At 47.6% G+C, this 23,549-nt stretch overlaps 1 protein-coding gene across 1 annotated transcript in view; it reads right to left on the minus strand.

The window, feature by feature from the left end:
- CDH23 (cadherin related 23) overlaps positions 1 to 23,549 on the minus strand; it is a 193,365-nt gene that overhangs the window by 140,264 nt on the left and 29,552 nt on the right. Inside the window, exons 3-5 of the mRNA XM_065638593.1 lie at positions 16,729 to 16,871; positions 13,714 to 13,761; positions 13,399 to 13,491 (exon numbers count right to left, since the gene is read on the minus strand). Of these exons, the coding sequence (XP_065494665.1) occupies positions 13,399 to 13,491; positions 13,714 to 13,761; positions 16,729 to 16,871 (284 nt within the window). The remainder of the gene's footprint in view (positions 1 to 13,398; positions 13,492 to 13,713; positions 13,762 to 16,728; positions 16,872 to 23,549) is intronic.

Here is a 23,549-nt window from a genome sequence, read left to right on the forward strand (position 1 = left end):
TTAACGAGAGGCACTTAACTGCGCCTGTTCGGCAATCAATAAGGCACGACAAGGTACACAATCAGGCCGCACACTTCACACCCTCACCATGCTGGAGGTCCAAAACGGAGGGGTCTTCTGCTAACCCTTTCCTTGAGGTCACATTGGCAGCTGAGTCCGCATTCCCTCCACAAACTCCCTCCATCAGAGAGGCAGGGGACCGCGGGCATGACTAACATCTCACAGTTGTGTTTCATAATTATGTTCACCCCAACTAGCCACATTCCTTATTTTTTTTTTTTTAATTAATCGGTCCTTCCAATTATTCAAAAATATCAACTATTTGGCCATGCCAGTGAGTGCTCCGGAGCATTTCTCCACGCACAGGTGGCATTTGCACAATAGGTGACATGGGGAGGGGACACAGGGCTGCTTGGTGGCGCTCCTCTCTGATGTCTCGCACAGGGCAGGGGTGCAGTGGGAAGATATGACCGCAGATGGATGCAGGGAGAAGCCGTCTGAGATACAGGAACCCATCCAGGGAGCAGACCGATGCCTGCAAGAACAGAGATTGTGGCTCAGGAACCTATTTACCTTTCTGTACGTGTTTCACACCAAAACCTTCATCCGTCACTAGTCCTGCTTCTCCTCCACATCACCCCTACCGGGACCATCTCCTACTTCCCCCACGAGCACCAGGCACAGGAAGGTGGCCGAGGGGACCCAGCCAAGGGGGTGCTCCCCCCACCTCCCGCTCTTCCAGCAGGATTCCCAGGCTGGCAGTTGAGGGTGCTTCAGCAGGTCCCGCGGCGCAGGCTGCGGGAAGAGAATGGCTTTCAGCTCAATTACCCTTCACATTCCGATTCCATAACGCTCCGATGAGGCTTTTTAACCAAAACCACCCCCCGCCCCCCCAAAAAAAAAGCATGCCTGTAGCAGCCTGGCCTCAAGCGCGAACGTGCAGCAGGGATGCGACTCACAGCCAGCGCAAGGCTTGGCTCTCCTGCTCCTGCCACCCACCTTTTCTGAAGGTCTCCTCCCAATTGCCTTCTCCTCTCTTTGCCAGGCACCCTTAGGCTGTGCATTGAGCTCCTTACTCTTTTTCTAGGCTCCACCTGCCTCTTGAGCTCCTGAGCCCAAAAGCATCAGACCCACAGAGATCAGGTTCCTTGCAGATGTACATTAGGTGCAGGCAGAAAGCACCATCGCTGCTGCTTGGGCCACTCACTGCACAACCCCGTACACCCCACAGAGACAGGTCAGCCACTTACACCCTTCTTTTCAGAGGTGCTCACAAAGAAGAATGTAATTCATCCAACTAAAAGTGAAAAATAGGTCTGTTGCCTTCCAGAGAAGAGCTGGCCACCTCCCGACATCATCTAAGCAGATCAAAAATGACATGCAAGCACACAACAAGGCATCAGTTTAAGATAATGATGAGGGACTGATGATGAAGCTCATGCTCTGGAGGTGCAACCTTACTGAAAGGTACCATTCGCCCTGCAGCTAGAGGTAAGTCTTGTGTTGAAGGCCCTCAGAAATGAGGTCATCAAGGGAAAGCCTTGCAGAGAAGATCCCCTATGATGTGTGGTGGGATACCAGGTTGGCTCACTGATGTTAGGAAGATGCAGATTGCCAACTTTCTCGCAACCCATCCCCTGAAGCTCACGCAGCCCTCAGACTTAAGCGGGAGTTTTCATGCAAGGTAGACTTGCTCAAAGGCAATGCTACAGCGATGTCCCACAGGGCAGGGACAACCCCACTTAGATGCCTTCAGCCCTAACAGCCATTTCCCTGCTGACTGCAAGGACCGTGGTGAACCGCAGTGCCGCAGTCCTCCGGGGCTCGTACCAGCAGAAAACAGCTTCTTTGCAAAATTTCCTTACCCAAATGCACAAGTTGTTATAGAGGAAAACAAAATATCCACCTGTCCTGCTATTTCACCAACCGGCTGAAAATGCCTGCGATGCTTCACGGGCCATCAGCTAACCACCGCGGTGGAACGGCTCTTATGCTTTAACCCTCTCAGCCCACCTCAAAGGCGAGGTACGGGCAGCAGCGCATCTCTGAGAGAGCAGCGTTTTCTCCTGGGAGGCTGAGAAATCTGCACACGCACATCTGGCCATGTGTTTCCAGCATGTTTAATAGAGTTATTTTCCGAGTGCTGGCTCAGTAGTTCCTGACCCGTGTAGATTTGGGGTCCTCCAAATCACACACGCAGCAGAAATCATTCCCCGTCCAGGTTGCTCGTCAAAGTCTGGTTAAAGTATGAAGCAGAGGTAGGTCCTTCCTTCTCCAAAGCTCAGAGGGCTGTGCTCTCAACTTACCGCTAAATAAAAATTTACTAATTAGGGAAAGATATTTACATCTTCCACTCTGGGTAATGAACTGAGAAGTGCTAAAAAACACACCTCAGCTGAACATACCAGCCTACCAGGTACAAACTCCCTTTTTTGCTCCTTAAATACCAGTATGAAGGTAGTGCTGGTGGCCACCCTGGCACAAACAGCCAGATCCCAGGTCATCTAAGCAGGAGGTGCCTCCAAACACATATGAGCGACTGAGACTCATCACACACGGGCTGGGCAGGAGGTGGCCGACTCAATTACCATCTCCTCTTCTCCCTTCCCTCCTTCCCATTACGCTTTCAAGTTTGATTTACGGTTGAGGGCCAAGCTGAGCTGGAAGTGACATATGATTGTGACAAAAACCAAGGCAGGTTTGAAAACGAGGGAGGTCGGCAGTAAAACCATCGCCTGAGCTTGGAGGAGATGGGTGGCCAATGCACCATGCTTGCAGCCCAGCAAGACCTCCCACATCACGCTGAATAAAGTCAATCCCTGAAAAGAAGGGAACGAAAACCCACTGCCCCATAGAGAGTGACAGCCACCAGCTCTCTCCTTCCATCCGTGCGCCTCTTCATGCTTCCGTTAATTATTTGGAGACATATTAGGACATGAAGCTGGCTTGCACGGCTATTTCTTGTGACACTTTACACGCATGTGCAAGCACGCGTGTGCACTAAATCGCCTTGTGAGCTGCTCGTGTTGAAAAAGAGCAGAGCCTGGCATTTGGAGAGCAAGGCGGAGCGGCAGAAACGCAGAAGTCGCGAAAGGGGTGGTGGAGGGGCCAGAAAACCACAAAAACCATATTTGTAAGGCTCATTTACCGCCCATTTGCTCAGTTGTGCTGAAGGGAGCGGGCTCGACGGCAATATTGCAGTGGTGGAGATGATCTCCATAGATGCCCAGAAGCTCAACATCACGCTTCCCCCAGGCCAAGCCTTCCTGCACATCAGCTGTCTGAACCCACAACCACCCAGATTCGGTTTGCATCCTCATTTAGAGGGAAAAAAAAAAACCAAAACCGCCAAACAAAACACCACAAAAAACCCCCACAACCAACAAAAAAACACTTAAACAACAAATCACGAAACCAAAAACCGACATGCTCTTCAAATCTCCTGTAAAAAAACCCTGAAAATTAAAATATTTCAGATTTTTTTCTTGAAACAAAATTGCGTCAAACCCTATATTCAGTTTTCCTGCTCTCTTCATCCTTCATACTGACAAATCAACTGCGTTTTAAGTTCCAACAGCAATTAATGGTTGAAATTAAGCAATGACTGCCTAATACTGATTGAAACTTCTTCCTAGATCAAATTTCTCCCATTTATAATGAAAATAGTTTGAAACTGACATAAACAGTTCAGTTCACACATAAATATTTAAAAAATATATAGAGAGACTGATTTAGTCTATTATTTTATCACAAAGTATGACCAGCAGGAGAAAGCTTATTATACATGACTGTCACTGACACATTACAAACTAATAAAACACAAAATGCAATTCTGAAAAACAAATTGGAATGAATCTGTTGCAAGAGTGATTTTTATTGTCCTTTTGAAATGCTATTTCTGCCTAGCTTTGCCGTCAAAATGACAACATTTTTCCTAAATATTTCCATCTTAATTAAAACCAGGGGTTTTCTTGAAAGATGCTTTGGCAAGCCTCTTCTGCCAGCTCTGCCTTCACCTTCCCAAGCTGCCCTGAGCGAGGATGTTAACATGTGTCCACCTTGCATGTCTGCTGCTGAGCTCAATTATTTCAGGCTGAAAAGAGCCCGTATCCTAAACCAGCAGCGGCTGGGGCACTGTCCCCTGGCACCGTGCATTTCTCCGTGACCTTAATCATACCTTAATTTAGGCAGCATGTTTGAAAAAGGAGCCCAAAACAGCAAACTGCGTGATAATGCGGGTAAAAAAGAGTTCATTTCTAGTGAAATTACTATTAATAAAGGCTCTTTTTGCTGTCTCGATGATTGCTGCCTGCACGCTGCCTTGGCGTTAATAAACATTTCTATAGCCAGGCACGCTCCCGCTGCCGGCTTAAAAGATGATGTACGGAGAGGGAGGTGAACGAAACAGGGATGCAAAGGGAAGGGATGCAGCTTTTGCTGGCTAGTAGGAGATAACAAGTGACGTCCCAGGCTTCTGGGAGAAAGAAAAGAGGGGGAGGAAAGAGAGAGAAAACGAAACTAATTGCTAACAGGTCACACTCATTAGCTCCTCACTCCTCTGCCCCTTGCTGGCAGCCACGAGCCCTTCGTCCTGCCAGGGACATGGAAGAGACCTTGAAGCCATCTGCTGCCCAGATGTGTAAGTGTAATTACACTGGAAGGGCTGGGCTCCAATACCCCATCCAGGCACTTCCAGTCCCCTGGAAAAGAGCAGCCCAAGCCTGAATTGCTCCTGAAGTAAGAGATGCTGAGGGATCACAAGCCTTTCTGCTCTGGAGGAAGCGTTCCTGGTCTGAGCATCCCCATCGCTTGCTGCCAATGGGACCAAGGGGGTACCAGTATCAGCCATCCTAAGCTCAGACATCATCCTGGGATGAGGCTGGGACAGACACCCACAAGAAATTCAGAGCTTTGAAGACCAGCAAGGGATGGGCAGATACCGGGTCTCGACACTCACACGAATAAACTCCTACAATGCACACAAGAGTGTGTCTGTGTCCTGGGGCTGCTCAGGAGCTCAGCGACCGAGGGTCTTTTTTCTTGTCTCCACTTTTTCCTAAAAAGAGTGATTACTGATGTGTCTAAGTCACCTCTCTCCTCGTTTTCTGGGTGCTCCTTGCTTGCAGAATGCTTCTGTACACTTTTTCTCTTCCTCTGCCCCGAGATTATTTCTTTGGCTCCAGGAATCTTATTTTCCCAGCACGACAGCTCCTCCGCAGCAGCACCGAATTGCCTGCTTCCCCACGCTAGCTTTTCTTTCAGCTTTAAATCTGCTGTTTTCTCCCCTTTCTGCATTCCCCTGTCCCCTTTGTCTACCCCAGCATTACACTGGTCAGAACAGCATGACTATTTCTAATTTTCAGGCGGTGCCCCCCCTCCTTGCTGCAGTATCCTTCCAGAAAGAGCCCAAGTTTTGCCTGGTGGAAATGACTGTTATCTCCAGGACACTTTACACATTACTTCCACGCCATTTGGAGTTTTCCGCCCCAGTAGTTTCTGTTGCATTTCTCATTTCACTCCTTGGGCACGTACTTTAAAGGACCAAGGTCTCCTATTCACCGGTGAAGCCAGACAAGTGACAGGACTGCTAGAGGTGGAGACTTTCTTTCTCCCTAGGACATCAGGAAGTCACTCAAGACCCCCTGATGTTCTTCATCTGTCGTCACAGTCTATGCATCAGCAATAATGACAAAAACTTGCACACAGATGACCTTTAGAGGGAAGGATGCTTCCAGGTCTGAGCATCTGCTTCATCACCTAACAGCTTCCTCCGTGCAAGGCAAGGCGAGATCTCCACCAGCCTCCCAGTCTCGTGCAATCCCCCGTACCCAAGCCACGCCACGCCACTCAAATTCTCCATGTCTTATCACAGAATTATAGAATACCGGGTTGGAAGGGACCTCAAGGGTCACCTGGTCCAACCTTTCTCAGCAAAAGCACGGTCTAGACAAGATGGCCCAGCACCCTGTCCAGCTGAATCTTAAGTGTCCAATGTTGGGGAATCCACCTCTTCCCTGGGGAGATTATTCCAATGGCTGATTAAAAATTTCCCTCTTGTGTCCAATCAGAATCTCCCCAGGAGTAACTTGTACCCATTGCTCCGTATCTTTTCCATGTGACTCCTTGTAAAAAGAGAGTCTCCATCTTCTTTGTAGCCACTCTTTAAATACTGGAAGATGGTGATAAGGTCTCCCCTAAGCCTTCTTTTCCCAAGGCTGAACAAGTTCAGTTCTCTCAGCCTTTCCTCATCTGGCGGCTTTCCCATCCTTGATCATCTTTGTGGCCCTTCCCTGGACCCTCTCCAGCCTGGCCACATCATACAGATGCACCAGGACTCTTTAATAAGCACCTCACCCCTTAAAAAGTTTCTACATAAATCCCATGGACATGCCTGATGTCGGCTGTGCAAACCCTTTAGCCCAAATGCTGTGTTTTACTCAACGCACTGCAGCCCATTTCGTTTGAGTATCTCTCTCTGGTGCTGGCAGAAAAGAGCAGGGAGAAGACAGCAGCTGCCACCTGTTGTGCTTCCAAGTTCTTGCCCAAAGGAACTGCCAGCATCCCAAAGCCAGAACAAATGCCCAAGACAGCATCTGAACTTCCCTGCGCTTAAACAGCCTGTTTACATTTTGCTCGCATGTGCAATGCGGGGATCTTTATGAATATTTACAAACCCACCCCAGAGCCGAACAGAGCCAGCGTGCCAACACACATGGCATCCCACCCGTCGGAGCGAACTCAGCCTGATGACTTGTGCATTATTCACATCCTTCGGTCCCCATCATCCGCCTGCAACTGTCTCAGCTCCCCTTCCTTCTCCTCTGCCACGCCAGGAGATGGTCACTCGCACAAGCCTCTTGACTACTGATGAAAAACAGTGTCCCACAGCACTGCTGGCAAAACTTAGCAGTTTTCTCTATGTGAGGATAAATTTTAATATTCAATATTCCCGAACAATACAGAAATAGTCCCGTCTTGGTGGATCGTGCAGGCTGGGGTTGAAAGAGGAGGGGAGAAGTCATGATTTCTTAGAGGGATATTCTACCTAGTGATTACAGAGCAGATGAAACTCTCTCAAAGGGATTATCTCATCCAGCTAAGAGATGACTTTTTAATAGATGGACAGTGCACCTGCACTTAAGACTATTGAAGGGAAGGCACACACTTCGCAACGTGTCTCTGCTTCCACAAGTTTGCTGGACGAAGTTGGAAAGTAATTAAAGGTTGCTCAAAAACTTTTTTAAAAAAATACATAGACACACATCTATGTGGAAAGGAGAAACATCAAAACAAACATCTGGTGACCAGCTCTGTGAAGCCAGAGAGATGGTGTGGAGATCTAACCTGTAATTTTGTCAGACAACTCTTCCCTCAGGGCTGAGGGAGGCTGCCTTTGAAACCCAGAGACAATAAACACAATTAAAAATGAGGATGAGTTTGGCAAAGGTTTCACCTGCTACACCACTTCTCCAACAGGCACGGAAGGTGAGACATCACCCTCAGTACCCAGCATCATCCACGCAGATGGGATGTCGGGGTGGAAGGGAGACGGAGATGCTCACTTACCCAGGAAAGAGAACTGCCTTCCTTCTACCAATGTTTAATCAACACAGCTTGAATAATTTGCTGATTTGTTTATTGCCTTTCTAGGAAGTTTGTTTAAAAAAACCACAAACAAACACAAACATCTAGACAAAACACACACATCTAGACAAAATACACCACCATAAATAAATAAATAAAATTGCATCCCAAGTGCTGCGGAAGAGTTGGATACGCTTGTAGATTTTGCATGCACAAAGGTGGCGGAAGGAGGGGAAGGCTGGATTGGGTGGATTAGTTATTCATTGTAAATGATGTCTGCGGTTCTAAAATCCACATAGAAGCATAAGGGCAGGGAGAGAAGGAAAAGAGTGAGCAGGGAGAAAGGGGAAAAAGAAAAGAAAAGGAAAAAAAAAAGAAACAAGGAAGGAAAGCAGCCAGCAGTGATTATAGCCCATTTTACAACATGGCAGGAACATCTTTCTTATCAGTTCTGTTATCATCGCCTTCAATTTAAAGGCTCTTTAAATGAAGGAGGAAAAAAAAAATAAAAACAAATCCAAAAGGTGTCTGGAAGCGTGCAAAGGAACAGCTAATGGGGCTGAAATAGGAGCTCAGGCTCGTTGCAGCTGCTTCGTATGCGCGGCATCAGGCCTCGGAGCCATCGCAATAGAATTATATGAGCCCCTGAAGACTCTCGGGTAGGATGGCAGGGAAACTGATGTAATTACCGACATTATTACCATTAAAGCAAAATAATAATTTTAATTACAGCTAGGGCTTTTGGGGCTTTCTCTGATCCTCCCTGCCCCTGTTCACCCTCTAGCATGGTCTGGTTCCAGGCTGTGTAATGGGACAGGGCAGTGACGGTCCCTCCTTTCTCTCTCCCTCCCCGCCAAACACGTTTCTGCACAATTGAAAAGAAAAAAAAAAAAAAAAAAAATCATAAAAGCTGCTGTTTCAACTACACCACCACATTAAGGATGGAAATGGTGACCAGCAGCTTGTGAAGGCTCCATCCCAAAGGCTGCTCCCCGAGCAGAAGGGAATGCTGTTGATGGCAAGCGCCCGCCTGCCTTCCAATTAAAATAAATTGGTAAATCAGGGCTGAGTTCAGGAGACGCAGCACCTGCAAGCTGGACTGGAGTTGCCGAGCCGATGCTGTGTGCTGCCCAGAAACTTTCCTTTCTATTTTTAAACTTCTTTCCCACAGCCCTGCCTCTTACCGGCACTTGCTTGAACTCAAGAACAGATGAGCACATTCCCAAGGTGGATGGTTGTGGTTATAAATGCAGTGGGTGCCTTTTAAAAACAGAGCCTCGTTATAATTACTACGTCCTGTCAGTTTACAGATGCGTTTTCATGTCATGAAACTGTCATCTCATGAGTGATTGGGGTGCTAATCGACAGTCTCTGGCCCAGAGCCTGGCTGCGGACAGATTTTTGCTGGAAGATGTAACCCAATAATATATATTACTTTATAAATCGCTCAGTGTGTTAACTGTAACAGGAGGAATGAGGTGAGGAGAACACCAAAGGAGGGAAAACCCCACTGGAAACCTCCTGAGGGAACATTCAGCAAAAAACCCAACAATTAAGTGACCTTTTCTGCCAGCACGTGAAGACTGATGATGCTCCAGGGCCAAGAGAAGGACATGGATGGTTTGAACTTGATCAGCAGGCTCAGGATGTTGGGGATTATGGGGGAAAACAGCTCTTCACGGGAAGGTACTAAACTTGGTCACCACACCACACAAGAGCCTCGATGTTTGAGGGACCTTTGCAGGACCCAAGATGGGGTGTCCTGTAGACAATGAAACACCTAGAAGTAGGAGATGCAGAAGAGAGTCTTGCAAAGCTATGTCTTTTGAGGATAAGCTTAAACGTTCATAGAATCATTTCAGTTGGAAGAGACCCTCAGGATCATTGAGTCCAACCATAACTTAAGCAACTCTAATACTAAACCACGTCACTAAGAACCTCGTCTAAACGTCTTTTAAACACCTCCAGGGATGGTGACTCTACCACGCCCCTGGGCAGCCTGTTCCAATGCCTCGCAACCCTTTCTGGGAAGAATTTTTTCCTAATATCCAATCTAAACCTCACCCAGCACAACTTGAGGCCATTTCCTCTTGTCCTATCACTTGCTACTTGGAAGAAGAGACCAACTCCCTCCATGCTACAACCTCCTTTTGGGCAGTTGTCGACAGCGATAAGGTCTTCCCTCAGGCTCCTTTTGTTTCATTTCAAAGGTAAACAGAGGGCTCCATGCCCCAGAAGGTCCCATGCTTGGAAGGTGGGACAAGAAAGCCTAGCAAGTACCCAAGGGTACCCCCATCCCAACACCACACACCCGACGTGGTGGCTTGGCTTCACTTCACTTGCTCGCTCCACCTAAAGCCTTTGAACTGTGACAATCCAACAAGACTGAGTTTCCTACAGATCCAGCCAAATGGAAAAATAGATTAGATAAAGCAGATTGGCCTTGTCAGAAACCATGGCATCACCACAACAGCCTACCATGGACTCAGAAACATGGTACCCTGGGGTTGGGTGAAGATAAGAAGGGTGAAAAAGAGCATGTGCAAGAGGGGACATACAAGGGATGATGCATCCAAGAGGAGAACAAACCCTGAAGGTCAGAGTAGCAAGCACACGAGCGGCTAACTAATGTTCTACAGCAGCACCACAGGGCACAGACAGAGGCACACACGTCCTAGCAAACTGGAAAGCCATAAAAGTCTATTACAGCAAATCAAACAGCAGTCAGCATGACAGCCATTAGCCTGAAATGAATACACGAGAACTTAATGAGCTCTGTCGAGGCCAGCTTGGTGAATTAAGTTGCCAATTCTAGCAGGATTCCCCTTTTCTTTATAGACCTGAAAGCGTCCGCACCGCCTCGTTGCCTTTTGACAAGCGAATCACGGGGCACCCTTGCCCAGACAGGACGGACGATTACGCCGGAGCAACGTCCTCTTCTGACATGCAGACCCTCAATCAGCTATTCCAGGCAGGTGCCAGGGATGCGATTAAGACACAAGGAGCACAGAGGAACAGTAGCATCAGCCTGACACATGAGCGGTCCCCAGGCTGAGTATTCAGAGCTGCTGTGGTTAAACTGGACATCCTCTCCCCACGCTAGAAAGGAATTTCAGCCCGCAGCCCATGTGCAAATAAATTCCCATTTTCAAATCAAGTCGACTGCGTAAAACACCAGGACGGGTATTTAGAGGCAGTATTGTTTTTAAAGGTCAGTTTACTTCATGTTCCATTTATTTATGCACACTCTTCTTTTGACTTTCCTAGTGCCACACAATAGCAGTGAGGTTTAAATAGCCTTTCTGTTGCTGCTCCATTAGCTAGGACAACTGCAAATCGATACACCCATTTATCTCAAAATTAAAAAGAGAAAAACCCTCATTAGCTGCCAATTCTGCACAGAGCCAGCCTATGCAAAGCTGCACTGCCACTTCTGCTGGCCTCTTCTCCAGCCCCTGTTGGATTCATTAGCTATAGGACCTTCGGCTTGGACAGGGTGGTCTTTGAAACAGATTTTGCTACCCATGCCCTCTGTGTTCGCCCTGGCCTGAGCTGTCTGGAGCATGATGGTGACCTGGGGACACTGTCATCCCCTACCACGATCGCCAGCATCAGCTGCACCCAAGGTTTCCCCTGGCTCCAGGGGCCTCAGATTCTGAAGGCACATCTCCATGCCACATCACCTCCAGCTTTGAGTACTTGTGGTCAAGCAACAAGAACAACCCATGGACCAGCAAATCTCTCAAAGCAAGAGACATCTCTTCCTCAAGAGACATGCCAGCACACAGAAATTCACTGCTCACGTCTCCTATGGACCTTAGTCATTGGAGGGTCCTCCTTAGGTGGTAGGACCCCATCCCTTGCTTTCCCAGTGCCTAACAAGGAAAAGCTGTCTCCCCATCAGAAGAAGAGAAGCACCTCCAGGATGCTGGCTGAGCAATGAGTTTGTGGCTTGTTGCCTCCGATCTGTGCCCTTGGTTAAAGATCACAGATAGAAACTGGAAATGGTCGCACGGTGCCTTATTATTAGATTAGGCCACCCTCCAGCAAAGCCCAGCTCTGAAGGTCTGATGGCAGAGTGGATGCACTGGGGAGGCCCCATACTTGCTATACCCCAAACAATTAGACAGTCCTGGAAATCCCTCCTAGCAGAACCATAGCTCACATACAAAGCAGAGTGACGTGCAAGAGGGAAGTCAACCTTTTCATCATTTATCTATTTTTTTGTCCAGCTCACCTGCCCACAGTTCCCTTTCCTCAAGCAGCCTTAATTTTCCAGACTATCACTGGAGCTTTGCCCTCCTTGCTCTCCAGGCTTAACACAGGTTAAGATCTGAAATGTGGAAGGCTTAAGATTTGCAGTATCAGCTCTTGGGACAGAAGCAATGAGCAAGAGGAGATATGGTATGGCTGCTCCAGGTATAGAAACAGCAGGGCTTAATTCAGCCCCAGGGAAGAACACAGAAACCCACTTTTCATCCGCCCGATCAGAAAGGCAAGAGTGACGAGCAGCTCGTGCAGGTTTTGCCAAGTCATTTCTGCGCCATTTGTGCTTTAAAGAGGAAAAGAAATGACTCTGACCCAGTGTCATTCTCAAAGGGAGGTTTCAGATGACTTGGCACGAAGATGAGACTAAAAACTCCCGGCTCATACATCACAAGCAGCCTAATGAAGAAACCTCATCCTTGCAGCAGAGGGACAGGAAAGATCAAAGCCCAGCACGGCAGGGCGTCAGCAGCCAGCATATTAAGTAAACGGTTGTAACGCCATCGTTTGTACCTCTCTGTTACCGAAGGCTGCTTGATTTCACACACACAGATGCACACTTGACCTCATCCACACCCCAAGACATGCTCTGGAAAGAACGTGCTCTGCCCTGGCACCTAGGTGCAAGAGGGAGATGTTTCCTCCACAGGAGAACACGAAATGCCCTACTAAGTTCCCCATTTTAGATATAATAGCCCAACCTCCTCCCTTTTGCACCAGGAACCACCTTTCACTCCACATCTTTGAAGTCTAAATTCACATCGGATCTGTAAGTTCCTGACCTACTTCTGCCAAGCTGAGCTTTAGGTGCAGAAGGTCTCCCTGATGGTATGACTCGGTGTCACCTCCTTTGCAATGGCCAGCATGGAGAGAGAGTGGCAGAAGATTGTGGAAACCCCGTCCTTGGAGATATTCAACACTTGGCTGGATAAGTCTTGAGCAATCTGATCTAACATGCAAATTCTCTCTGCTTTAGCGGGAGGCTGGGCCAGGTGACCTCCTGTGGTCCCTTCCTACCTACATTATTCTTAGGACATCAGGGGACAAGTCCTGTTATGGAGCTGTGGATGGAAACCACCAGGAAGGGCAGAAGCCACTGGGCAGGATTCTGCCAGAAATCAGGTGCTTGGAGAAATATTTAGCCCTGCCTCATGTCACCTCTGTGACAAGAGCTGCACATTCCCCACTGCTCAAAAGATTGGGGAAAAAAAAATATATATATATATATATTTCCAGCTATTTTCAGACTTCACCTGTGTCAATGGAAAGACATCACCAAGGTTGCAAAGGCTCTGAGCTCCAAACCTCTTCTACCTGCCTTTCCCAACACCTAAATTGTGGCCATTTTTCTTCTGCCCATTTTCAGGCAACAATAACTTCCACAGGTTTAATTCTCCCCTCAACCCCAGTGAGGGTCCAGGCAGGAGGACGGTCCTGTGCCTTGGTGGCCCTCATGCAGCCGAGCAGACAGCTCTGCGGTGGCAACTGGCCAGCGAGTGTGGCCGCCGAGGGACAAGCCAGACGCTGAGAGGTTGCAGTGGTTCCTACCTCCGGGATGCGGACGCTGTAGGGCTGATTGTGGAACCGCGGGGCATTGTCGTTCACGTCTCCCACTTGGATGTTGACCGTCCCTTTGATCACCTGCCACCACGAGGATAACAACAGGGAGCGGGTGTCAGCTTTATCTGTGGATTTAAAACCTAAAGCAAGCTTGTGGCTGCTTTTTCTGACTTTTGGCAAATGATGGCCAGGGGTGGTCCTGCTCCCCAGACACCCCCCGAGGCGATGCAGAAGGTTCCCATGCAACCCACGCTCATCATCTGCACCCGTGCCACAGACCATGAAATGAGAAGTCACACTTACCCCTTGGCTGTCACTGACAGAAAATTCAACCGTGAATTCTGACTTAGTCTGAAAGGGAAAGGAGAAGAAAAACATATAATTAAAGATACTGTAGTGTTTATCTGCAGATGGCAGGCTTGGGACTTTTAGCCAATATTATTACATGCAAAATGCTTTCAGGACCTTCAAGGAGAGAAGGAATGCTTGAGTGCAGTCACCTACACTGAGTATAAAACACTGAGAAATATTAATGCCAGCAGGGCTCCATAGCTGTGGAGAACCCCTCTGCCCTGGGTCAGGAGGATGCAGGGACTAAGGAACTGACTCCCTGATTAACAGCTGAATACTTTAAACAGACAACTAGGCTAAAGTAGATGAGGGGAGCCCGTTCTTTAGCCTCCTTCATCATGCCAGCAAGCCCCAGCTCTCTTTGCATGCCCACCTGGGCCCCAACGTCAAACGAAAAGCAGCGTAATTAGCTTTTGTTTGCGACGACAATACAGCACCATCTCCCTGAGGATATCTAAATCTTGCTGCTGCTTTCCCAATTCTACCTGCCATGCAGAAGTTCTTGGGATATGACAGAGCAGGGAACACTGGGATAAGCCCAGGGTCTGTAGTAAAAACTGGCTGAAATCCCATAAACCCATTAAAAAAAAATGCCTGTGTGGTCCTCTCTGTCCCATATTGCTTTAACTAAATTAACGGCTTGGTCTGAAATAGCAATATATTAAAGTCACTCGTGCTGGGGTGAAAGACAAGTGGGGAAGAGGGGATTATCTCAGTGTCAGGACACGGAGATATTGCTAGCGGAGGCAGACCTTCTCTTCTTGATCTTTCTTTTCTACCAATGATCATTTAGCTCATATTTACCACGGAATCATGCAGGAATGGAGAGCAGCAGTGGGACCACCACAGCAATCTGGTACCTGGGCATCATTTGCTATTTTGGTTCCTCCTCCAGCATCCCTTCCCACTCCCAGTGCCCCTGCCCTGCCTGAGCTGCTCAAGCACAAAAGATCAATGTTTCCAAAGCATTGTTCAGGAAAGGCTGGAAAGCAAACTTGAAATGGCTCTGTACTGCAGATTTGGTTGATTTATTCCTAAAAAGATCAGCTCAGGGACAGGCAGCAGCCACTAGTACCCAGACCAGGAGCTCGGCTTGCACCAGGGTAGCAACCCTTGGAGAAGGGTTTGAGGAACAGAAGGAGGAGCTGAAATACCGATGGAGAGGAGAGGAGAGCCTCTGGCTCCTGGGGACACCCCACCTTGCTGCATCAGCGTGTTTTCCCCCTACTTCTCCCCTATCTATCAGTGCCACCACGAGGGACAAAGCAGTAGGGAAGAAAGGAAAAACAGGAGAGAACAAACAATCTGTTGAGCATTTAGTTTGAAAAGCTTGATAAAATAATCAGAGAAAGTTGCCATATGCTAATTTCTGTCTCCACCCTTCATTTTAGCACAGTTTTTAGACTCAGGGTTTGTCTTTTTTTTTTTAATTATTGTTATTTTTTTTAACCTGTTTTCCTTTTAATCTTTGTGGGAGTGAATAATATTTTAAAAATTGTTTTGCCTCTATACATTCACTCCTTCCTCTTTTTCTCTATTTTCCCTTTTCTTGCATCATTTACCCTACTATGACTCCCTCACCCTTTTCAAGTCTCTCTTTTTCTCCTCCATTGTACAAGAACTGATTTCTTGTTTTTCTTTCCCCACCACTTTTCTTGTACGGCTTGCTCTCCCCTGACTTTTTGATCCCATGCACCCAGGCCAGTGCTCTCTGCTCCCAACGTGCTGTTCACCTCTAGCCCTTCCCTCCACCATAAATTGCCATTTATAGCTTTTTCTTACCCATACCGAGCTATGCCTATGGCTGGTCTTCACCCTCTTCCATGTCTCGCTGACTTGGAGCCCCTGGGATCAGGAGGTGGGTGCAGGTTCCTCTCCCGGTTCATCCCAGCCACACGTGCAAGCTCCTTCCCTTCCTAACCTCCACCAAAAGCCACCTAAATCTATTGATCTCCTTGGCTTAACGTTGTTATCATAAGTATTGGGAAGCGGTAGGCACTTGAATAAGAGAAGATTTATGACTCATGCCAGCAGCTGTTTGTATGGGGAGATGGAGGGGAAAAGAAAACCACTTTATTTTTCCAGAGCCTTGCTTCGCTCTTAATGCTGTGAAACTGGGTTTTGCCTTCACCCAGCCTGAACAGCATCCATCACACCGCTCCTCTGCATCCCCGCATCTGGCTGGCTCCAACCAGGACCAACAGCGCCCTGAGGTGCGTTAATGGGTTTTATCTTCATAACACCGCTGCTGGCAAAAGACTAGATGTCAGCAAAAGGAGCACAGGGGGAATTAAGCACCTTGCCCAAGTCATATAGTATTTTCCCAGTCTTACCAAGCTCCTGTGCTATATATCCCTTTCTCTCCACTCCAGGAATGTGGCGAGGGCCAGGGCTTTTGTAAAAGAGGCGCCTGGGTGGGGTGCACTGTCTTTGCACACCAAAGCTACCATTGAAAACAGGAGCACGAAACAGTGTCGAGGCAAAAATCTTGCCCCATTTAGCTTCCAGCAGCCTGAACCCAGAAGATGATGAAAATTCGTTATGAGATTGAATAAGCAGGGATACCTCAGGTCTCTTCACATGCCGGTTTAAGTAGCAAAGGATTTCATTGGAATATAGGTTTGAAGAGAGAGGCTGTAAATTTCCCTGAATGTACAAGCATCCCCCTCTCTGGTGGATCATTTCCGTTTATTGTTTTCTTCACTTCTGAACTCGCAAATATTATTCTGAGATCCAGGAAAACCAACAAGCCAGATGGAATCAGAGCACCCTGCTTATTTTGCCTCTATCCTCACAGTGACAGGGTGACCAGGGACAGACCCTGACCAGGACACATCTGACTCCTGGATTCCTGACACCCCGGCTGCATCTCAGCTGCCACAATAGGTGAAGCGTCACCATTTATCCCAGCAGAGTCTTTTTTCTCCTCCCTCAGCAGAAGATGCTCTCAGCAGAAGGCGGCATTACCTCTCTGTCCAAGGGCTGCCGGAGCCAGACAACACCGGTCACGCTCTCCACCGCGAAGAACCGACTGGCCTCCTCCCCAACCACACCAAAGACCAGGGGGTCGTTGTCCAGGTCCCGAGCCAGCAGCTGAGTCACCGAGGAGCCTGGGAGAGACAGAAAGAACTCATGAGCGAAATGGAACAGAGGAAGAAATCCTGAAGGTCTTCTGCTTTCCTTTCCTAAGTCATCCCCAAACTATTTTCCCATGGCGCTACCATGCCTCACGCAGCAAGGGGAGTCAAGCTGTGCGTGGTCTTACTGTTCTCTCTAGCACAGATAAACTGAACCACAGCTCCTCTCCTCCCTTACCCTTATCAGAAGAGAAAGTCACATTAGCTCAGCAGAACCATGGCCACCTCAGGCACTAGAGACAGTGGAGGAGCCCACATCTCTTCTGGATAGGTGCCTACCAGCCTCCCTCGTGCTCTCCCCCGCTGAGGGGCACCGCAACATTTCCAGGTTAAAAGCAAATATCTCAAGGCCAAGAGCAAGGATGTGATGTCCACAGGTGCCTCGAGGCTCAGGGATTCAGTAGGGCTGGGGGCCAGACACAGAACTGAGGCTGGTTTTAAACACAGCAGCTGAAACAGGTGCTGGTCTTTCTGGCATACATGGAGCCCACCCACCCAGAAAGCATGAGAGATGCTGGGACAAACCCAGCACTACCCTCTGCCAAATCATGTTTGAAACTATTTTCTGCAGCATCTTGAATACCCCAGCCAATAGAGACCTCGCACAGCCATCCCTCGTGGGCATATACTTGTAAATGCCTCTTCTTAACAGCACTCAAGGGGCAACCTGGACCCTCCAAGGCTGCTGCCATGTGTCCTGCTTGCTGCCTCCACGCTGCTCCTAGAGCAGGATGACTTCCACTGCTCCAAAAAGCAAGGGATGCTTGGAGCCTCATTTCAGTCCCACAAGAACCTCCTCGAATCATTCTGAGCCTCTCCGTGATGCCTCCGAGCGCATTCAATGTCTGCTGTGGCGGGACAACCATAGCTGGCTGCTTGTTGCTCACCCAGGTGCTCTCAGTCCCCTCCTCAGCAGGACGGGGAGAAAATAGGAGGAGAAAAGTTGGTGGATGGAGATAAGAACGGCAGATCCTCTTGGCCACCTAGGCCTAAGGATGAGGGGGGATAACATCTGTGTGAGCTGTCTTTGGCAGTAGGGGAGCACGGCACAACCCCAAATCATCTGGCCCAGGAGAAGGGATGCCAAAATTTCACCCATCTGGGAAGAGAAGGGAAGCTACAGCAGAGCGGAGGGCGAAAACGGCACCACAGCTTGGCAAGCAGAGTGACCCGGCCAATTACCAACTGGTTGGTCTGACATCAATCACAGTAGAAATAATGGGAAAAGCTGATATGAGATTCCATTAATAAAGAATTAAATGATAGGAACATAATTAATGCCAGTCAACACAATTTTATGGAAAATAGGCCTTGTCAAACAAACCTGATTTTATTCTTTGATGAGATTACAATTTTGGCAGATAAAGGTAACTGTGAAGAAATAATAGACTTCTGGTAAGGCATTTGACTTAGCACTGCATGACTTTCTGATTAAAAATTTAGCACTGTACGATACCAATGAAGCACAATCGAGCAATGACCAGCTGCCTGGCAGGTGCCAGGGCCACCACCCGCTGTTGAGGAGGGGACATCCTAGTGCAACGTAAAACTGGTGTCGGTACAAACACGGGTGACGGCATGGCAAATAACAAGGAGGACCAAGCAGACAGGTGAAGTGTTCGGTAATTTGGACTTGTTTGTTAAAAATCTCTTTCCACAACCCTGCTCCAAACACCCTCAGAAAAGGCTGGTGGACCACAGCTGCAGAGAAGGGCATCATGAAACAATCCGTTCTGACAGGACCAAAGGTCCAAGCACACAAGGAGCTCTTTTCCAGGCCCTGGGTGCTCAGATGAGTGATTTTTGGGGAATACGGCCAGTTCTACCAGGGCTGCAATTCTGCACGCTGCTCAGCTGGCTGCATTGCCTTCAGGACTGGGTGCGAGAGGAAGGCACAAATATTTGAAAGCTAGCAAAAACACTTTGCATTTAACAAAGACTTTAAAAGCTTGAACTGCAAGACTCAGGCACCTCGAGCACATCCATGAAGAGGACAAAATGTAATACTTAAAGATGACTATTCCAGAGCAAGAAAGCACAGCAAGGCTCAACACCCAAACCCAGATAAATTTATATTTAGAGAAGGAATAACAGTTGTTTTAAAAAGAACAACTACAACTAACCACTGGGAAAAAAATATATCTTCCACCCACACTGGTGCAAATGGGTGACGGGTCAAAATCAGACATTTTGGACAAAGATGTGAAAAAAAGAGTTCTTATCCAAACCACTGCAATCAGCCAGTTCATCTGCAACGTTCCCCACTCTTCAGCAAAGCCAACACTGGAGATACGGAGTGACCCTACAAGTTCTGAAACCTCAGAGCCTTGATACGAAACAAGCCACTGGCTTGGATTTATTCTTTTGCGAAGGTTTCTTAGCCCCAGAAAACAAGGCAAGACTGAGACCATCCCCATGGCAGAGAAAGCCAATAACTAGGATAAGTCCAGGGTCATACATCTCTATTCTACCAAATTTAATAGAAGAAACAGACTTTCTCCCTTTACATCTCATACAAAACCCCTAGATCAACGGGATATCTGCAGTTCCCTCCGGACCTGCAAATACTTCAAACCCCAAAAGGTCTTGGTCTCAGTCACAACTCAGAGTGGAAGGGAAACAATCTTAAAAATCCTGCTGAATAGGAAAACCATGTCCCACCCGGTTCTAATCATAGTCACATTCATGGTTTTTATACTGCAAATTCACTTGCACAAAAAATCAGCCAGCAAATGTACATTTAACTCTTCTCTGTCTCTCCACATTAGATCTACCTCCCACTGTCAAGGAATTTCACTCCTAAATTCGGGATAACCTGCAGAACAAGATGCATCATCCCACCTGCATTTCTTGTTCCTGCCAGTCTATAGACATGCAAATTTAGATCCCTGTGAAACAGTACGCTGGGCTTCACCGACTCTGGTCCAGACATATCAAAATCAAAGTCAGATTTAGCAGGTAAAGAAAGGAAAGGGAACATTCAGCGCTTACACCCTCCTCAACTTTTCCTTCTTTTTATTTGTTAGAAACAAGGAACTTTTTTAGGATGTGAATAGGGTAGCTCAGAACATTAAGGGGTAAGCTGCATGTTGTTTCCCTGTATCACAGGAAAACACAATTTTAAGTAAACCTTCACAAGTGAGGCACCAAAAATTAAGAGCTATTTCACCTGTCCATCAGCCAGTAATCACCATCCTAACTTAGAAGCACCTCCCAATTCATTATAGGAAAAAAATATATAGAGAGATCAAAATAACAAATTAAATAGAAGATAACAAGAAGCAGATTCCTGAAATAAGAAATTTGATTTTTATAATTGCTTTGTCATTTGTTATTCTGATTTTTGCAAACTTTACCCCAGCGGAATGCTAAGTTTAAGCGCGCGGTATAAACCAGGTGTGTGGAATCTAGATGAGCATGCTGGGCTCCTTCACCACTTTCACCAACACGACAAAAGTTTCTGCAAGATTCCACCACCCCCTTTAGCACCGATGTATTTAATTCTATTTCCCCCGCCCCCCTTCCACACTGTCTTTCATGAAAGCTCTTTGTGAGCCACCACAAAACCAAGTGCCGACCTGGCTGCAGCGAGGGCTGAGGAAACAGGGACAAATTATCCTTCTGCAGCACAAAGTTATAGGCTCCGTTTGTTTCCCCTCGGGAATCAGACAGGGCAGTTAAGTGTCTTGATTCCGCCAGATAATCACAATTTATCTTGTCTTCTTTTGCCTCCTTTCTCTCAATCACGGCTACTTCTCCCTCTTTCTCACACATACACAGATTTTCTTCTTTCTCCAAGTCTTGAACTTTGATTGACCTCAGGAGCTTCTTGTTCTTGTTACCGCTTGCTTTGCTCCTGCTGTGATTTTTTTTTTTTTAGGTTTACCTGTTTTATGGGCTGTACTTTTTCCCCCCATACGCAAACTCCTGTCTTGGCATCTTGCTTTCAGCTGTAAACCTGTATATTTTTCTTGCCCTTCCATTTTGCCAAAGGGGAAAGCAGGTGAAGGGGCTGTGCCTTCCCAGCTCCTCTTGATTTCAAGAGTGGGATGAGAAAGGAGAAAAAATGAACTCTGTGGGAGGATTCCAGAGCTGCTGAAGGGTTTTGGAAGTGCTGAGCCTTAGGACCAGGGCAAGAGGAGGATGAAGATGCTGCCAGCATCTGCATGGGGAAGGGTTTTGGGCAGATGGAGGACACTAGGATCCAACAGAAGGGGCAGGTTTCTAATTAGTTGCTTAATAAGATGCACTCTTAAAAGGTCTGATCCATACCCAGCTGGAGTTAATAGGAATCTCTCTGCTGACTGCTCTGGCTTTTGGGCTCAAGACTTCAGGCATCAGCTACACTTTAATATTAAAAGAATTTTAATCCCAGCTTTTAAAAGCCCGTGCCTGTTTCTCCTTGGCTCGTTGTTTCTCACCATTGCCGAGATTTGTATCCTATCTGTGGGCACAGTCACCATGCAGCTTCTTGGCTCCCCATCTTCTGCCACCGCTACCGAGAGCAATCCAGAGCCTGCCAGTGTCACAGGCACCCAGCTTACAGGCAAGAGGCTTTGTGGACTGAAAAGCCAGAAATTTTTAAGTAGCAGCAGCAAACGGAGCAGAGGCACAGGGCATGTTGGGGAGGGAAGCAGCAGGGAGACAGCCCTTGTGCCAAGAGCCATGCCTATGGTCCTCCACCAAGGTCACAAGCTGCCACAGAGAGCCCTCAGTTGCTATTCAGCTTCTCAAACCTGCACAAATTTATTTACATAAAAATCATTTTAGCATCCACGCCCTGCAGCAAGGAGTCCCCTGATGTGAAGGCCACTGCCACGCTTTTGCTCCCAAGTAGCTGCCACCAGATTTCCTTGGCTCCCCTTCCTTCCCTCCTTGGAAGGGAGAGGGGACAAACATGCCCCATGCCCTGACATTAGCGGCTGGCCAGCAGCCCTGCCTTCCTGTCCCAGCCATCCCAGCACAGGTGTCTCCCATTAGCCCAGTTCACCACATCAGGCTGGCCTCTGATGCCCTCGGTGTCAGGATTTGATGGATCTGATCTTGAAATTCAAACCCCGTTCTTCTCATTTTTCACCTGCTCCCTTTTCTTTGCCTGTAATTCATTTTCTCTTTCACCTTTCAGAAAAAAAAAAGAAAAAGAAGAAAAAAAGCCCTTCCATTATGTTTTCCAAAAGATTTTTTTTTTTTTTTAAGATGAAATGCCAATATTTCTGTGCTGCTGAGCAACCCTACGATGTGCCACCTCTGAGCAACATGAGGGAAAGGACAGTGATTCCCCAGCAAGGAAAATGAAGTAAAATCTAGTTTCAAGCAGGAGGTTATAGTGAGGAAGAGTTGCTCACATGTTTAGGATGAGGCTTCACGGCTTTCCCAGAGAGGATGAGCCCCGAGCTGGGGACAGAGCGTGCACAGGTGACCCCACCTGATGCAAACATGGACGCGGTGCAGGGCGTGAGGATAGCAACCAAAGCAGGCTCAGAAAGTCTCTCACAGGCACCAGGGTATCTCCATCCTCATTCCTGCCTTCCTCCCAGTCCGGCCATAGATGATGCAGAAGACTCAGGCTCCCAGACCCAACCACCACGTGCTCCAGATTGCTGCTGCCGAGAAGACCTTGCTCCTCGCAGCTGGAGCACACCAAGGGTGAACTATATTAGCAAAACTCACACTGTGCAAGCATGCTGAGACTAAATTCTGGCCAACGCCATTCAGATTATCACCTAAAAGCACGCCACAGGTACAAGGGCAACCCACTCATCCATCCCCAAGCACGTAGCTGCCAGCTCATTACACAAACACAACCTCAACGGATACTCCCCGGCCTCCTTTTCAGAAAGGGCTCAACCACTTGAGCCAAAACTTTCCAGAGCGACTCAGCAAAGAAAGTTTCCGCTCCTACAATTCAAGTTGAGCTCAACGTTACACGCGTCTCTTTCCAGGTGCTAATGGGAAGCATCAGCTTACCCCAGCACCAAGGCTGCCTCTGCTCCGATCACTGTGCTGCAGAGTGAGTGAAAAACGGCAGGGAGACACCAGCACCTTTTCAGAAAGGCTCTCATAATAAATAAATAAATGAGAAAATAACAGTTCTTGCCATCAGAAAAAAAAAAAGGTCTTTACCAATTATGGGGGGACGAGCTGGTCCAAGAAGCGCATACACTATTGCCATCACCCATCACATACAGGAGAAAAAAGGAGCCAAACACAGAGGTGACAGAGAAGAGTGAAAACAAATCCGCGCAGTCAAAACCATTTCTGAGGGAGTTTATCAAGCCGGGAAGCAAAAGGCAAAGCAAGAGAGTTTTTCCTAGTTCCTCAGATGCTCAGAGCCAGAGCAGGAGCCAGAGTTTGTAATTTCTCTGCTGCATTTAGTTATTTTAAGTAGGGAGTCAGTCTCGAGACAGAATCCATAAGCAGACTTGACAGCCAACGGTAAACCTCAGAAAGAGGCATTGCCTGTCTGCGTTCCCCCCAGCTTTTGCATAGATGTTTAAAAAGCTGTTTAAACCTGTTTAAAAGGCAGCAGGTAAAGAAGGGACAAGTGTTCATACCAAGAGCATTCATAACAGAGGGCTTCTCTGGTTTACTTTGCTATTTACCAAGCACTTCAGTTAACTTTACAAGAGAAAAGAGAGGGGAGAAAAAAAT

This window comes from Caloenas nicobarica, chromosome 7 (genome assembly GCF_036013445.1).
Source record: "Caloenas nicobarica isolate bCalNic1 chromosome 7, bCalNic1.hap1, whole genome shotgun sequence".
Classification (NCBI taxonomy): domain Eukaryota; kingdom Metazoa; phylum Chordata; class Aves; order Columbiformes; family Columbidae; genus Caloenas; species Caloenas nicobarica.